Source organism: Limanda limanda, chromosome 16 (assembly GCF_963576545.1).
Source record: "Limanda limanda chromosome 16, fLimLim1.1, whole genome shotgun sequence".
Classification (NCBI taxonomy): domain Eukaryota; kingdom Metazoa; phylum Chordata; class Actinopteri; order Pleuronectiformes; family Pleuronectidae; genus Limanda; species Limanda limanda.
The window spans coordinates 25,644,107-25,663,226 of NC_083651.1; the positions used below are offsets into that span (position 1 = coordinate 25,644,107).

The window sequence follows — 19,120 nt, forward strand, 5'->3', positions numbered from 1 at the left end:
CATTTCGTGAAGACTTCATCGTGACATTTATAACATATGATGGATCATTGGTTAATCTTAATAGGCTGTTGATCGTAACCATAATGTGACTTTTAACAAAAGTGAATGCATTTCTACAGTATATGACATCATTTTCTGACTTCATAGTGACATCATGATGATGTCATTCCTACCATGATCCTAAATTATTTTTCAATCTATGCAAGCTGCAGGTCTTGTCTACAGTCCTATATAATTTATAACCGTGATCACTTAGACTATATACAGAGCTGTGTTTATTTAACTTAACACTGAACATACAGGTACTAAATGACTCATAAAAAAACAATTTCTGTGATTGATTTAGAACTTTTAATAAGCCCAGTGAAGAAGAGAAGAGTATAGTAACAATTTTAAACCTGTTATCAGATATACAGACAGATAACAGCCCCGACCTGATTAACTGCAAAAGAGCAATTCCTCTTCAAACATTGTATTTGTGAGTAAGCAAACACACAATTGAATGAATGAAACATGTGATAAGACATTTTACATTGTTAAGCAAGTAGACATTAGTCACTACTCTCTCCTTATTAAATGTGTCAGGACAGAACTGTGGGACAAAGTGGAACATGTTACGGGTCACAGTCCTGTGCTTAGGGTCACTGTTACTCTATTTTAACACAGAGAGATTAAATTACTTCATTTTTTCATTTTACTCTCAGAATAAACTAATTTTTCCCAATTCTTCTATTCAATTTGGGGATTATAGATTTTCAACAAGCTTCTCTTACATAATCATAAACATTTCTGTTTCTAACAGCATTAGGAGACTGGTTTTACGTTTTGTATGTCTCTTGGTTTTGCCCCTGCTGATGAAATATCAGTCTTCTCTCTTCCCAGCATCCCCACAGAAAAAGGCCTGCAGAGCTTTCCCCTCAGATACGTACTTGATGCTCTCTATCTCACCCCCACGGTTTTTGGGATTCTGGAAGTGGAACTCTATTATGTCCTGCACGTCCTCCTCGTCGTTGATGTCCTTGATGTCCTTGATGTCAGTCAGGAGGATGGTTCGTTTCGGAGAGCCACAGACGGTCTGTCAGGAATCACAAACATCACTTTTTGTTCCACAGCTTCCTCAGAGTTTTGTTGAGTATTATTACTGAGGTCATGTCAAGCTGACAAAAGATGATTGATATTTGATCAATGATCTCGTCACTTCAGACTAATAACATAGTTGCCAGTGACTAATTTGAACAGGTCTAAGATCACATGTCATCAACAATTTGTCAAAATGTTGCTTAGGGTTCACACATTATTAACGTTGCGCGTCTACAATGTGTTGTCAATGTCTTGTTTACATGTAGTATGCATGTTACAAATTGAGTGTTTGGACTGTTTGGCTTTCCAAACTGCACGACTGACTTCAGACAAGGTATTTGTTGGCCAATAGGCCATCTCTTTCACTGCCTCAAGATATCAACAATCCAACAATGCAAATGACCACAACTCATTTGAGGATGTGATGGGAATTTTGTATTTAGACATGTTCAAATGTAACAGATTACATTTATATAGAAAGAAGTTTACTGAAAGATGTATTTCTGTGTTTAAGACTCATAGTCAGAGTTTAGGTCAAGTTAACACTATGCATAATACTCTTGAAGGGCCTTATAGACGTGGCCTTCTCAGTCTAGTGTGAACAAAAGGTTTCTCAACAGGGGCCAATTAAGTCTTCTGCAGCAGGGAGCTTCAAAGGCTAATAGGTGTGACCTGCAGAGACAGGAGATCTCTGAGAAACTCACAGGGTCTGGAACAAGATGCGTTTAGCATCTTGTTCAAACTTCAAAGAGACCGCCAGAGACCAATGTCTGGTCTTCCTGTAAACGACATGGAGAGAAGCTGATTGGACAAATGTATTTTACTGTGGAGAGGAGGGATCTGATTGTATAAATGGAGTGTACTTTTGAGAGCTCATCGCCATTGCCCTCATATCTGTCACCGTGATGTTTGAGCTCTGTGCCATTGAGGTCAAGTCTGTTGTCGTGACTTGACCTTTGTAAACCGTCCGCAGACGGTTTGAATTAAACATCCAGAATTGATAATTGCTTGTTGTGTCATGATATGTAATAATTTTTCCATTACATTTGGCTGTTGTTGGCAGTGACATCCACGTGAGCGACTCTGGCTCTCGGTGCTGAGGGTAGGTAATTGCGCCGGGGCAGTACGTTTGGAACTAAACCTTTATTATTTCAGTGGGCCTGATGTTCTGAGAATCCGGAGTGCTCACTGAGGTGGGCTAAAGAACCGACTGGGACAGGCAAGCAGTTTCATTCTGGTAAAGTATAATTCTTGTTTTTAGATCTTTTAAGGAAAAAGGTCCAAAGAAATTCACTCATTCAGGGAAGTGAGTTACAGACGTGTATATACTGAGGAGGTCTTAGAGACCGGTATAGGATTCACAATAAGCTTAATAGGTTAAGATTCTTTTCAAAAAAAGATCAAAATGTTAAACAGGGTTTAGCGAAAGAGTTTAATGCTAAATTACTTTAATATTGGGCGCTGCGGCATGCTCATAGTTATTGTAAACAAGCAGAAGAGTAGAATATAAATATATAATAGTATTATTATTTTGAAATGGAGGAAAAGCTGTGACAGAGAGACCTAGGCCAGGTCTGTATCGTCTCAGCATAATAATCTGTTTGAAAATCTGATAAATTCCCATACATTTTATACCTGCATGTGTCTTGTTTAAGAGAAATGTGAAATTAAGTTTTCTCTAAGGCGATTTGATTCATGCAGAGTTTTAGAATTGTATTAGAGGAATTAAAATTAAAACTTAGTAATTACAAGAGGTGATTACAGTGGCAATATTATAACTGAAGGGGTTTTTCTCATTGTCTTTTAAAAAGTGTTTTCTTTAAGATTGGTTGAAGGTGAAAGGTTACTATCAACGTTACACAAATGTTGATGATTTGATACAAGTAACATGCATGATTTGATGAGACTAATCTGAGAATTACAGCTGAAAAAGAAAAAGTGAGGAGTGAGTGAGAGAGGATTTCCTGGAATTCTCAACACTGGAATAAGGTGAGTATAATTTCAATCATATTTGGGATATATGTGTAAGTTTTAAAGGCTTATATCAAAAGAAAAAGAAAAAGATTCAGATCAATCTTAAAACGAATTTGAAAATAGACGTTTTTTAAGAAATAGGAAAATAATTGGCTTTAGAAATTAATTCTGAAACATTAGGGTCTTTTCCATATCAGTAGAACTTAAATTCCCAAAAGATTCGTATTCTACTGAATAAATCAGAGTTTAAATTGATAAACAACCATTACAGAGATGAATTTACCACAGATTTCTTCTCCTACAGTTCAAGATATGGTTCTGAAGTATGGTCATTATAGTGTTACACAGTTTGGCTTGTGGGTAAAAAACTATGATTTTCCAAACACAGGGAACATAACTTTAAATCAGTTGAAGCAGCTTAAGATCAAATTGCTCGTGGAACAAGAACGAAGCAAAGAGGAACAAGACACAGGGAGAGATGTGGAGCTATTTGTGCCAGACTGGAGAGCATTTGAGTGTTGGTTGACTGAAGTCAACATAAGAGACAGTATACAGAAGGAAGTAACCGAAATAATCTCCAGGTATCAGTCTCTCCAAATAGGTTCTGATCTGGATACATTTCCACTGAGAGGGAGATCATGGAGACAGAGCAGCCATCAAGAGCAGACCATGATGGAGAGAGAGAAGTTCAACAAAACTTCATATCGTAAGAACACAGCTGCAGACACCATGTGAATTAATGTTACACATAAAGCATATGGTTAACATTATTATAGTTAAAGTAGAAATCAATAAAACTAATTGCTAAAAACACACAAATTAAATCTATTTTTAGGTTCAGGAACTAAAAGCACCAGTAAACATGTGTGAATAGTGTGATATTACTTTTAGAATGAATGTTATATAGCTCATAATGATAGAAAAACATATGCAAAGTTGTAGATAGATCCATTTTTATCATTGGGGTTTAATAATGTGGTTAGAGGCTAAATGCAAGACAAACATTTATCTCTGTTGTCACTTTACTGCTGGGTAAAATTTAGGGGGAAGATAGAATAGTATGCTAAATTTTAAAACAGCAGGGCAGTAGTGGAAGACAGAGTTGAATAACATCTGCATTTATTTAAACGAGAAAGGGGGATCTGACACAAGCGTATCAATGGATGATCCGAGACAAATTTCTCACCTCTAAATTAACATCCTCTTGCAAAGAGCAAGGGGAGAGATCAAATTAGAGCACAAATGGTATTTACTTAGATTTATCTAAACACTTGGTAAGACAAATTTAGTTTAAAAGGTTATATAGTAAGTAAATTAAGGATAAAATAAGTTTGGTTGCCTTTACAATAGTAAATACGGTGTTGTCTCAGTAGTTTTTGATAGATACATTGGCTATAAGAAAAGAAAATACATTTAATCAAATTAAAAGATTTTAAAAGGAAGGTTTAAAGTTAATCGCAAACGATTTTCTTTCATGCTAAATCACATTGGGGTTTCTGAACACATTTCTGCATGAAAATGTATTTCTTTGATGTAATTGAATGACATTTTTAGTTTGTTGTAAACATTATTGATTTTTCTGAGTTGATAACAGGTACTATCATGTTTGTGAAACGGACACATATATGATTTTGGTCTGATCAGAAGAGCAGACGCAATAGAAAAGAATATCTGAAATCTTCTTGTGGAATATGAGTAATCTTTTGTTTAAACAGAAAAACTTTTTCCTTTAGGGGAAAAGCAACAGATGCAAAGTTTCAAGCAAGTCTCAGAGCTATGGCAGCTTCTGAGAGAACAGAGTAATGTGATATGTGTGATACTTTGAAATAAGACTCTACTAGTGTCATATGCTGTAACAATGATATTTGCTTGAGAAAATAACATTCACTTTTCAACAGCTAGGAGGTTCAGCTATGATACAGTATTGTTTTGGATGATAGACATTACTATTTACAAATAGAAAGTTTTTAACTAGGAAACTCTTAACTTTATCAGTAGAGCAGATTTAAATGGTTAACAGCTGATTACTGTGAAACTGAAGTGTTTGATGACAGGTTTTCAGCATCACAGTGTGATAACGAATGACAGAGGGGTTTTACGACTCTGTTTGAAACAAAGGAAAACCGTCCCCATCATTACATGCATGAACCAAAGAGATGCAAATATGCTAGTGGCGAGAGTGTCAAGATTTACACTGATAGCTTGTTTGCATGGGGGTTCTGCATGTGATTTGGGCTGAAGAAGAAATTCATGAGATTGACTTCACACCATTGTCTTGCCTTGACTGTGTTACTGGTTGCAAACAGTATGCAGTCTGTAGAGGACATGGAAGGCATTTGAATGATTCTTAACACTGACATTTAATGTGGGTTACAGGAGCGGTTAGCAAGACTACATCGAACTAAATTTTTTTTAGAATGCAGATTTGGGTTTATTAGTTTAGGAATTAAGTAGTCTTGATAGACTGTGTTTTGTTTGGTGGTCGATGGACTTTTTGATGTGGGATATGGATGATTTTGTTCAAACTGTGTATGTTTTCTCATTAGGTTGGATTGACACATGACTGGAGTCAGTGTGTCAAGAGAGAGGAGTAACATATGCTGGATATAGATGAATTGGGTTATTGGGTGTACACAAGAAACACTCTAAATAATATTCAATAAAACTTTTTTAACAGAGTTATGTAATTTGAGTTACAAATAAAATAAGGACATCCAGATTCTACAAGATTGACATCCACCTCAAAACAAACGGTTTAATCATTTATAGAGATGTTTAATAAAGATTAAGTAAATAAAGTAGGTTAGGGAAATAAATAAATACTGTTTTGTTTTATGACATGATTTCTATGCAAGCAGAAGTGTTTCCCAAACATCTAAACAGGATTCTCCAGCGGTGAAACAGATACTGTTCGGAGAACTCATTCCATGATGGAAGATTTCAAAAGGATGTCCGCTGACAAGGGTAACATATTCATAAGTATAGCTTTATGGATACTGGTGAGTATGAGTATCAACACAAGGCAACATCATGCCACATCCCGCCAGGGATGGGACAGTGGAGAGAGAAGGAAGTAAAAAACAAACATAACAAACACATTGAAAAACACATTGAAAAACAAACTGGTAGATATTGTTTTAAACTGTTTCCTGTACTCTTTAAAATCCACAGGCAGACGAGGAGATTCTATCTAAATCCATGGAGAGAGGACTGCGTGACCTGAAACCAGGAGACTGGATTGTGCTTAAGGACGTCGATGGAACGAGTGCAAGCCAAATGCCTCTCAACACAGATGACAGGAAGGTCGCAGAGGTCAACCTGGAGATGAGGGCCAACGCAGGAGGATTTCCAGAGCCAGGGGTGGATCTACAGGACGGGAAGTGCTTTGTGCCAGTGTGTGAGCTTCAGTCTGAAATTTTTAGGTGTTGCAAGGAGAGTCAACACATTTGAAGAGCTACACGCTGAACACAACCGCACCAACAGGAGATCAGCAACACATGATTATACGACTGAGAAGCATTCAAGGGAAAAGAGATGGTTTCCCTGCTCACGAATGCTTGGCAGGAACAACATCAAATTTCTGATCATCAAAGTCAGAGCATACAAGATGTCTCTGAAACAAGATGTTCTTCAACAAGGAGGTGTTCGACACACGATCAGGACGAAGTGTGGCACCAATACAGTGAACATTTTGATAATATGATGATCATCATGTTAATAATTGTAAAATACGTTATTGAAGTTTGTAGAAACTGATCATTTTCAATTGTGTAACTCTGTTGTATTGTTTTTGCACTAAGACTAGTGTTACTTCTTTAATTCACATATCCTGGAAAAATTCCCAATCTAAATGATGAGATGTTATAAAGATGTTGATCCCAGATGGATAAAAAGGGAGGAATTGTGATGGGAATTTTGTATTTAGACATGTTCAAATGTAACAGATTACATTTATATAGAAAGAAGTTTACTGAAAGATGTATTTCTGTGTTTAAGACTCATAGTCAGAGTTTAGGTCAAGTTAACACTATGCATAATACTCTTGAAGGGCCTTATAGACGTGGCCTTCTCAGTCTAGTGTGAACAAAAGGTTTCTCAACAGGGGCCAATTAAGTCTTCTGCAGCAGGGAGCTTCAAAGGCTAATAGGTGTGACCTGCAGAGACAGGAGATCTCTGAGAAACTCACAGGGTCTGGAACAAGATGCGTTTAGCATCTTGTTCAAACTTCAAAGAGACCGCCAGAGACCAATGTCTGGTCTTCCTGTAAACGACATGGAGAGAAGCTGATTGGACAAATGTATTTTACTGTGGAGAGGAGGGATCTGATTGTATAAATGGAGTGTACTTTTGAGAGCTCATCGCCATTGCCCTCATATCTGTCACCGTGATGTTTGAGCTCTGTGCCATTGAGGTCAAGTCTGTTGTCGTGACTTGACCTTTGTAAACCGTCCGCAGACGGTTTGAATTAAACATCCAGAATTGATAATTGCTTGTTGTGTCATGATATGTAATAATTTTTCCATTACAAGGACCAACATGCTCTTTGCTAATTAAACAACATGGTTACTGGACGGGAAAATGTCAACTGTTTTGGTCTGAAACTAGCCAAGGCATCTGTATAGTGAAACAGGGCCAATTATCATATTATTTTTAATTACGTTAAATTTTTAAATGTATTATTCTGTTTACATGGTAAAGGACTAAAGCAGTATGTGCACAGTGTCTGGTTTTACAATGTGATGAGGCTGTGTTTTTAAAACCTCTTCAAATGAAAGAAGGTTTTTTTTTTTATCTTAAGCTGCTTTCCAACACACACTCCAAATAAGAGCCTCTGTACTTTCTCTGCCTGGCCCTCTAGTATAAAGTCCGCAGACAGGCCGGAGGGGCCGATGTGGCAGATTTGAGAAAATATCAGGAGATCCTACGCAGGATTCACCACAAACGAGTAGGACGTTTCTAACATGCGACATACCAAAAAAAAAGAAGAAAAATATCTGTGAACACTTCTGAGCAGAAAACCACCTGCTGCTCTCTGCATATGTGAGGCAAATGTCTGATAAAAGCTTCAAGAAGAGTAGATCCGTTCTTCTCTGCAGGAGGAATACAGGCGACAGTAACAAGTCTCACTGATGTTTCTTACCTGAAACTTACGCAGCTCATGTTTGTAAACAGGTCCAACCTGAGCATTCACTTCAGAATCCAAGTCCACTAGGTACTTCCCTCTCAGGGCCAGGACATCAGCAACTGTGCACGCACGCACACACACGCACACACACAAACACACACACACACACACACACACACAATGTGTTTACGTATTACATTTTTTTAATTCAAAGAAATGAACTCTCCACTTCAATGCAGAGGGTTTGATGCCCTGCTGGCACTAAAGGCTGGCGCATGCTTCTGCAACTGCGTCTGCGGCTTTTCACGCAGCTGTGTCGACGGACTCGTTTTCATTTATGGTTCCCCAAGGGTTGCGCGTGTTGCAAAGCAATTCACCGCTAGGCGGAGTAATGTTTTTTTGTCGAAGACGACCTTACAGAAGTCTTCTTTGTGTGTGGCAGTCGTCGTTGACTGTTTATTTACATCGCCACTGCTGCTCCTCATAGCCTTTTTCTGGCTGACAAATTTGTTCCATATCTTCCGTTATACAAGTGGTCATACTTTCAGATCTCTTCTGCCAAACGCTCTTCTATTTGGTCCATATTCCTTCTTCTAAATCTTCCGTGGTTTCTGCCGGTATTATGCCGCATGAAACCGGAAATGTGACTCCAGAAGGATGTAGTTAGCAGACCAATCACAGCCTTGCAGGCTGCGTGAGGCTTGCGGAGCTTTGCCGTATAGTTAGAAAAATTGGGCGACGCACGCAAGCACGCAAGAAGGGATACGTAAGCATGTAAGGGGCCCGGAAGGGCTCTTGCGCTTGCGTGCCCCTGAAAACGCAGAAGCATGCGCCGGCCTTAACAATGTCTCCAATGTGGAGAACACTCTCACGCCAGGGACAGAGGTTTATAAAGGGCTGGGGCCTCATTTATAAAAGAGTGCGTAGGATTCATACTAAAAGTGTACGTACGTACAAAATCCGGAAATGGCGTACGCAAAAGATAATTCCGATTTATAAAACCGTGCGCACGTACACCTGAACGCAATGTTCGCTTTAAAAATCACAGTCCACTTGGAAACGTTCGTACGTGGATCTGCCTCCAAATCCGCCCTCCACACGCCCACTTTCCACCATAAATGGTCAACGCAAAGCACGGCGTGAATATTAAATTATGCTGCTGACCAATGGGTTTCCACCGTGAGTCCTGACGGAGTCACCGCATCAAGCGATGTGAAGAGGAAGTGAAACTTTCTGACACTGACATCAAGTGTCTGTTAGTGTGGATGGTTAGGTGGAGGTGAAGAGCGACTTTATGGGAAAGCAGTGATGTCACTAATAAAGAAAATACACTGATACTCTGCCGCTGCTGCTGTGGATAACACAATGTGTGAGATCAGAGATCGCTGAACCCTCGCTTCCTCCTCGTTCTTCCATTCACATGCACACATCGAGCAGATCTCCGCTCCACTGTCACGGCAGTATTTATTTATTTAAAGCATCGGACCGATTCCCTCACATCAGTGGATCCTCACCTCCTCTGGGATATTATTTGGAAAGTTTCTTCATTTCTTATAAGTAATCTCCAGTAATCTCCAGTAATCTCCAGTGCGCTCTGTGCGCTCTGTGCGCTCTGTGCTCTGTGCGCTCTCTGGCTCAGTCCGGTTCACTGCAGCGATCTGATGATACACGCACAGTGTTAGAAGATATTATTAAAACCTATTAATGACTCGGCACCGTAACTCGGCTGTTAAATCGAATCTGAACCTTATTTGCTTAAAGTTGTTTTATATTTTTTTAATTAAAAGGCTCGTGTGGAGCAGATACGTCGCGCGAGAAAAACTGTTGGTTTTAATGTAAATGATGAATTGGATCAATAATCTGCTGCAGTTCACCAACTCACGTCTGTGTCGCCGTTTTCCCGTCTCCCCAAAACGCTCGTACGGGAGGGTCTAAGTTTGCGTAGAAATACGCACATTTTCCCGTCAAGTTTGTTTTTATAAATCCCAACGTTGGCGTGAGAAGTGGCGTACGCACGTTTCAGGCCCGTTTTGTGCGTACGCAACGGTTATAAATGAGGCCCCAGGTGTGCACAATCTAAGTGGGCCGACTAACCAATCAGAGCAGAATTGGCTTTTTGAAAGGCAGGCCAAAGGCTACAACATAGCGTTTCGAACAGGAAAATCCACTGCTCCACCCTTAGTTGCACTGCAGTTTTGCATTGTCTTAGAAAGTTTGGATAAGAGAGCTGTACCTCCAGGGTGAAGAAAGGTGATGAGTCCTGTCCCGGTGTTCTTATCGTACTCCACCCCCTCCACCTCTCCTCCTCCTCTGCCGGGCCTAGAGAAACTTATCTCCAGTCGGTCCTTCATTCTCTCCTCTGGCATGGAAGGAGGGATGTTGGACACCTTGAGGTCCTTTCTAGAGACATCAAGGTGGACCTACATTGATGACAGCACACATAGTAATGGGGAGTTAGCACAAGTACTAGCAGTAGAGTGTTAACAAAACCATATTTACAGTAGGTTATTAAATTACAGGATGACACATAAAATTGAATGGTTCTGTAAATCAGTATTGATACTAAGGAGAGGGGTATGGCCCACTCTTTGTTCATTCTGTTGATTGAGTACAGAATGGATACAATACAATATGCAACACTGAAATAAATGATCAAAGTAGACTAAGATATACAGGGACATACATTACCACTGCTTCAAGACTTACAGTGGCTTCAGAAAGTTTCAGATCCCTTCACAGACTAGACCATTTAATGGAAAAAATCTAAACTGCAATCTCTCAGACACGAAACCAGACCTCGTACAAATTGTTTGAGTAGTATTGGCATATACTGATCACCGAGTCAATGGCTCTGTTAACGGCTGATTAACATGCATATTGGGTGATTCAGTGACCACTTATAATTTATCTTCTCCGATCTTTATGCAAATAAACACTACAGGGCTGATTGCTACCAAGAATTTTGTCAGTAAATGTCCATTATTATTGTCAATTGGTTCCTTTTTTTCAATTCAGCGCCTCACAAACTCCTGTATCAACCCGTGTCTGTGTCACTTGTTTTACCTGCGTTGTCAGAAGCTGCAGGTTGATCTGAACTACAATAGCAGGACACACACTTTTAATTTCACATCACAGATAGATGACAAACAAATGCATGTTTATGACCAATTTAACATTGTACACACACACACACGCACTATTCGTCAGTAGATGTTGCAACAGCACCAGCCACGCCGAACCAATCATGTGGTTGGAATAAGGTTACAGCCACGTCAGGTTAGGTAGACCCACACAGCACACATGCTAATGTTTGAGCTCCTGCATAGAGGTCAGTGTTTCCCCTACCCAGGGCTGGACTGGGAGAACAAAACGGCCCGGGCATTTTTTGTCTCAGACCGGCCCACATAATTAGCCAAGCACATCTGCCATTAAATTGACGTAACTTATGTCTTCTAAATGTGTTAAAGTAGCTCATATTAAAAGTACTTAAGTATCAAAAGTATCTGGTGTTGAAATGTACTTAAGTATCAAAAGTACAAGAACTAAAATTAAAAATGCAAAGTGCTTTTTATAGTAGGCCTATACAGACACAAAACAACCCAAAATGTTTCTCCTCAAGATTTATCTCAACTGACTGAAAAATTACAACAACAATATGAATATAATGTATAATTTTACCAATTTTGAACCCTAGATGCTGAGGTTCAAATAGTAATGGACCAGTGCATCTGAACTTCTAATTAACTATAAACAAGTGCCTCTTGTGTCTGCCCAAGAACATTAATAAACCACAGTATAACCACTATACTATAGGCACACAAAATAAGACACTATCTCTTATCCTATTCTAGAGGAAGTAAAAGTCGTAACAAGATTTCTGAAGGTGAACCTGCGGAGGGATAGACCAACCTCTCGCGCTGCCCCCCCCCCCCAACGGCAAACACGCCACCGGACCTGCACATCTCAGGAGGGAGGGGGCAGCGAGTGAGTGAGTGAGTGAGTGAGTGAGAGCGAGAGCGAGAGAGCGAGAGCGAGGGGGGGGGTGCGCCGTGGGTAGAGGCGTGCGACGCCAACCTCCGCTGCTCAAGTAACGAGCCAGTTTGGAGAATGTATTGAAAATTGAAAATGCGCGCTCACATGTCTGCCTCCACTCGCTCATCATTGTCGAGTCCTCCTCGCTCGTCTCCCGGCGCACCTGCTGCTGCTGGGCTGGTGAACCCGGCACCACATAGGTCCGTCAGTTTGGCACATTTAGCAGCCTCCACCTCCAGAGACTTCAGCTTTTTTTCCCGATGCTTCTCAGCGCCACCCGGGCGTTTTTTTACTCTTATTATCCATTAAGTTAAGTTTCTGTCTCAGCAGCAGCCCGTCCCGCGACTCCCCCCGCCAATGCCATGAGGTCCCGCCCCCCCCGCCCCCGGTTTGTGTTGTGATTGACAGCACTGTCGGGGCTCTCTGAGCCTGTCAGCCCATGATTGATTGACAATGACAAACAATAGACCAATAATATGTCTCGATGCTGGCAACACACTGCTAGCCCTCTGTAGCCAATTGGCCGGCCCAATTGGAGGGAATTTAGAGAGGGAGAAGAGAAAAAAAAAAAAACAACAACATAGCGGACCAGACCGGCCCACATTATGAAAAATGCAACAGGAAGTCCGCCATTTTGGATTTAGTGGCCATTTTTGCCATATTCCACATTTTTACTTCGATGTACTTGTCGTAGAGCTTTCATCGGATCAACTTAAAATTTAGACGAGTGTCATCAAAACAATATGGAGATCTAAAGTTATCAAAAGATCAACTTTTCATCAGAGCATGTGACCGTGGCGTTGCGTCAAAGTTTGATTAAACGCCATCAAAACACGGGCGTCTGTATCTCAAACATATTTGGTCCAATCAAGTCCAAACTAGACACATTAGACAAGAGTCGCCATGGGTCTCAAGGCATTGATAATGAAGATATAAGATTACTGTGACTTACAGCCCGCCCCTGAAAGCTGTCAGATGGGTTTAAGAAATGGGCGTGGCAAAATAACTGACTAGCGCCCCCTAAAGGGCAGCCGTGGCACTATGATTGGCCTACAGCTACGAAAATCGACAGGGACATGTGTCTTTTCATGACAAAGAAATAAGTCTCTTGGATAGATATGCTAGAGTAAACAGGAAGCCCGCCATTTTGGATTTGGTGGCCATTTTGGCCATATTCAGCATATTTACTTTGACATACTTGTCGTAGGGCTTTCATCAGATCAACTTAAAATTTAGATGAGTGTCTTCACAACAAGATGGAGATCTAAAGTTATTGGAATTTTAACATTTCGTCTTTCCTTGTGACCGTAGCTTGGCCTCAAAGTTTGATTACACGCCATCGAAACACGAGCTTCTGTATCTCAGGCATATTTAGTTCAATCAAGTCCAAACTATGCATGTAAGACAAGAGTCGCGACCTGAAGACATCTAAAGAGACACCATGACTTAAAATCACAGCGCCACCTGCTTGCTACAGGAAGTGAAGCGTTTATCCTTGCCGCAGTGCAAAAAAACCCATGCAACGCGGAGACGAGCGCTTGCTCATTGAACGCTGTCTCTTCCCCGACTGCGACAGACTTGAAACGCGCGTGTGCTCGGGCCCGTCAGTGCTACAACGTAGCCCTAGTTTATTTTATTTTTTATTTTTTAATATAGCGCCAGATCTCTACATAAATCATTTTAAGGTTACATTTCCTATAAAACAGGTCTTTAGCTTGCATTTCTGTCTCGACATGATCGCGCGGTTAGATTTCTCCTCTGCTCTCTGTATCGCGCACGGCGGAGTTCCATCCAGATGTGCGCACACACAGACACGTGCGCGCACACACAGGTGAGCAACCTCCCACCAGCGGACAGAGAGCATCCATCTGAAAACATGTCGCATGAATCACCTGAGAAGCAGTTAAAAATATCCGCGCTCCCTGGTGGTAACAGCCACTCTGCTGCGAGGAGCAGCTCTCCTGCTCCGGGTCCGAGTTCAGAGAAGAGCCTGAGTGCTGCACGTCCTGCCCCAGACAAGCATCGGTTCAGTCACCACCGGATGACAGGTTCTGACCCAGCTTGGCTGTCAGAGGGGAAATCTCCCCCTGGTTGTACAAGACTGATCTTGATAACTTAAGTATTACACCGGACGCCGAAGCGCCGCGCCGCGCAATTCTCCAGCGCGCAGGCGCCAGGCTGTTAACACGGGACGCGCATTTCTCAGCGCCGGTCAGCCCGCGATTCTGCTTTCTCCGCTTGTTGTATTTAACCGTGAACGCATCTCGCCTCGCAACTTCAGCCTGAACCATTATTAATCCCGCTGCGTCACTTCCTTCTATCACTGTTTAACCGGCAGATCTGACGTGAAAATATTTTTATTATAGACGGAAGTTTCAAAACGGTAACTTAACACAAACGAGGGTTATGGCGAAGTGCTCTATTCTAACTAGTCCTGTTTGATTGCTGTGGTAACAGTGGTTTCAGGTGCAAGTCGTTATGGGAAGAATGCTAGTAGGATCTCGACTTTTGTCTTCTTTCACTTAATGCGCATGCTCCATGACGTCTTTACAGCGATTACAACCACTCCACTCCAGCGTTTCCGTATTTTCGTGACAGGGCTTCGTGTAGACGCGATAAACATAAGTACCGGATCCAAAAAAAATTACGGTACGTATGGAAGTCAGTGAATACATACATTACATACATACATACATGCATGCATAAATAAATAGATAGATAAATTACAGTTCATAGAGAATGAATAGGGGATTATTTCAGATTTCTTTTTGGTTTTAGGAATGTTCTGTCAAATACGTAGACAGCATAGACAGAAACACATTAACATCATGATTCCTTTAAGTTTTTGTGTCCCTGTCCCTGCCCCCCCCCCCGCGACGCTCTGCCGCCACCGTCGCCCCCAAAGCTGTAAACCTAGGGGAAACACTGGAGGTGGACGACTCTGCATTGATGCCGTAACTGAACATAATCAATTAATGTTTTCTGCTACGGTCATTGTTACCACCGCTGAATGATTAGAGCCAGCTATGCTTCAGGATCAGGACAGACGCTAAAGGTCCGGTCTTCCTGTATGTATCTGTCGGAGTCTGCTTCCTCCTCTGACCTGTGCTCACTTTCCACTTAACATTAAATACAATCACTGATCACTAGTTATTAGGACACGTACAAGAATGATGTTTACTCTGTGTTTGCTTGATTTGCCCTAGAGTTTAGGATACAAGTGTAATGTAACTTGACGCACAAAGTCAGAATATCAGTGTTGAACTGACCCGAACAATCGGAGTCATGATGCGACATCGTCGATTAATAACAATTTTAGAATATAAGACTAGATGGTGAATATCCCATGTGATTATCAGTTAGTGTGTGAAGAGGGACAGAGACGAGGACACACACACTCAACCACACATATACACAGACACACACACTCCTGCAGACAGAAGTTCTTCCCACAGATGATGACAAGCGATGTGTTTTAACTTCACTGTTGCAGATGAAGCGAAGCCCTGTAATGCGTAATAGGTAATTTAATAACAGGAAGAATGTACCTCAAACTTCACAGCAGGATCCATGGTTATACGTTTTGGTTTCACATTGAGACTCATGCCCTCGCAGGACACAGTGCACTTGGCACTCTTCAGGATCTGAGAGGCCACTGGAGGAGAGAAAACATGACAGATATACTCATCACAGTATGTGATGTATATGTATGTGAAATATGATGTGGTTCAAGTCCGGCTTTGGTGCCACTATTGTATATTTTCAGCATTGCCAAATGACACTAAGTTTGTCCCAAATGAGATCAGTGGCCAAGTTTGTCTGTTCATGTGAAGGCATTTTTATGTTCTGATGCATGTTCACAGCAGCACACCCTGCTGGTGGAATTATCAAACTGAACAATTAAGGAGGGTGGGAAATTAACATCTTAAGTAACATGAAGTTCAGTTACAGGTGATTTGATTTACCTCTGTGCAAAGAAATGTTAGATCATTCTTTAAAAGGTCAAAATCACTTTCTAAAATATAAGTTTATGACCAATTTAACATTATACACACACACACACACGCACTATTTGTCAGTAGATGTTGCAACAGCACCAGCACCAGCACATCAGACCAAACCTCTGAACTCCCTTCCGACACAACTCCTCCTGTTCCTATTGTGTGGCTCATGAATTCACTTTGTATTCCTGCGGTCCCCAGTTTCACAAGGAGGGACTCACATGACCTTACTTATACTATATCTTTACATTAGAAAAAACAGTTTGCGGCTATATTGTTTAAAATCTTGTATAAATTACCCTAAATTTCTATTTAAGCCATTATCTTTAACTCAACATTATTTATATATAGTATATTTAGCTAGTGACTGATATATTATATCATATATTTTATTATGATACATGCATTATATACCCTTTACATATAATGTCTTATTGGAAACATGATAGTAAGAAGCCTATTATGCTGAGTTGAAGTGTGTATGTTTTTATATAATTTACCCATGATAAGCTTAAATAAGACAGCAATCTGGGGATGTGACTCATCTATAACACAAGGGGTTAAGCCTGGTGTATACTTGTGCTTATTTGACACAGGGCCAATACCATAGCTAACCCAAGTAGCCTACACTGTTGTTAGAATTTATACTTGAGTATACAATGGTGTGTCTGTGTCACTCTGAAATAAAATCTGCAAAGACCAGTAGGTGGTGGGATTTACGTGCCACTGTGTGTGCACTTCAAACCATAGTATCGAAAACTGAGAGGATCATGTTGGAGCCAATAAATGTTCCACAATATTTTACTTTTAGGGAAATTACTGCAACACAGGGAAGAATGATTTGTATGACCACTGAAGTGAGTTTTGTGTGCCAGTCTTGCCATCAAGAGACATGGATGACAAACAACCTAGCAAATCAATCACAGTTATAGCAGTCTGTCACCACAACATTTAATCTGCTTACAACTCTCCATCCTAATGGAACGCATTATCTTCTTCTTTTTAATGTGTATGTGGGTAGTACGTGTATGTGACCACCAGTCAGTCAAGAACACCCTGATATGCTTTTGGTTTAATTTATATTCACATACACAGGTGAAAAGGAGAACTACTCTGTGATATTCTCTCACACTATCCAATCAGGTCATGTGTACCTTTCTCCTCCTCGAAGGTGATAAGTGCCTGTCCTCCCTGCAGAAGCACAGTTGATCTCTGGCTGATGATGAACACTCCTTTGATTGGATGACTGCCATCATCACTTTCCTCTTTGTCCTGAGCGCTGAACCTTACCTCTGTGTCTGGAATCTGGGCATAGATCTGAATAGCAGTACAGGACAATAATAATGTTCTTATTATTATTTTTCTATGATATTTCAAAATATTGTTATATTGTCAAGGCATATTGTGGTGTACAATTGTGCAGCAGTCGATTTCAAGCCGGTGGGCTATCCTGAGGACTTTCACCTTGAATTTCTGCTTCAGTTTGGTGGACTCTGCCCTCTTATTCAGCAGTTCAGCCTGACATCCCCTCAATTTATCCAGCAAATCCTGTTTGCGTTTAGAAAGTTTCAGGATTTCCTCCTGAATGAAAGAATCAAATACAAATATGTCGAAATGACTTCTCTGATCTTCCACCTCACTTCTCCCAAGCAGCTTGTTCTGTAAATGTTACACACTTGATAGTAACTCTACCTTTACTGCACTCATTCTCTGATTGAAGTCCTCCACACACTCAGCTACCTCTTTGACCAAAGCTTTCATCTCCGTCTTAGCAATCTTCTTGGCTTCATCTTCTTCCAGCTTTTCCATTATGAGCCTGGATTTGACATCATCAGCTCTCTCCGCTTTAGTCTTAAGAGACAAAACAGGAACAGGGAGAAAAGCTTGACCATTGGAAGGTTTTTAAGAATACATGAATAAAGATGGATGGTGATGGAGGATTACTACATTTACAGTGACAAACATAACATAATTATCAATAATAAGGGGTTGAAATGGCGTTTTTGACTTGGTCTTACCTTCCATGTCTCCAGCTCTTTCTTGGCCTCCTCGAACTGATTGTCCTCCTCCATAGCAATGTCCATCTGACAGTGACAAAGAATCTTGTTAGCAACCGTCAATATTACTGAGTATCCTCAAATACTGGAGCACTTCTTAACTTTTCGTTTATCGGCCTGTTCATGTGAGTCATAACCTGGCCGACAAAAACGAGACTGCGTTTAAAGTAGGCCATGTCAAATTAAAACGGGTTTTGTCAATCTTAAACTAAGAGGACAGCCCTACTTACCTGTTATATGATGTTTTTCCGCGTTGAGTTCCTGTTAAAGTGTTCTGAGGCAAAGAGAAAATAGAGAATAAAGCAGCAGTTCCACGTAGTGGCTGAGCTCTGAATCAAAAGTGAAACTCAAAGTGGCTCTTAAGCCACGCAACAGAATATAGCGCCCTCTGGTGTGCAGGACCTTCTTACATACACACACTGACATTGTTGAAGCCAGCAAATAAAATAAAATATAATAAATGAATGTGATTGTTTGCACCAAATGATGAGACAGTGGTCGAATCAAAACGTCATTAAACTTCACTGAAGAATTGTTAATGTAGTTATAGCACATACTTCATGTCAGTTACTCGATTAAAAAAAGTTTGAGATCAAAGGCAAACAATAGACAAGCAAATCAAAGCACAATGTGTGAAATAGGTTCGCATTGAGTAATTTATTCAATCTTTCCTAACTTTAATAGAGTTTGCTTCCACCCGGGGGACACCCAGCTCTCTGGGCTGTGAGGGACATTAGTCACGATTAAACCCCCATAGATCATAAATACACAATATTAAGACTAATCGAATAACTGAAGGTTACACGTCAACAGTTTTAGTTTCTTTTTCAGGTGTTCCATCTGTTGTGACG

General features: G+C 40.6%; 1 protein-coding gene across 1 annotated transcript; it reads right to left on the bottom strand.

Moving 5' to 3' along the window:
- Positions 1-337: 337 nt before the first annotated feature.
- nmi (N-myc (and STAT) interactor) lies at positions 338-18,620 on the bottom strand. The gene is made up of 9 exons (XM_061088247.1): positions 18,500-18,620; positions 18,231-18,296; positions 17,905-18,063; positions 17,677-17,793; positions 17,367-17,529; positions 15,760-15,866; positions 10,413-10,599; positions 8,195-8,298; positions 338-1,075 (listed from the first exon to the last, which is right to left on the bottom strand). Exons 2-9 carry the CDS (start codon positions 18,294-18,296, stop codon positions 863-865), a joined length of 1,116 nt encoding a protein of 371 aa, XP_060944230.1. The 5' UTR covers positions 18,500-18,620; the 3' UTR covers positions 338-862.
- Between the last annotated feature and the right edge of the window lie 500 nt (positions 18,621-19,120).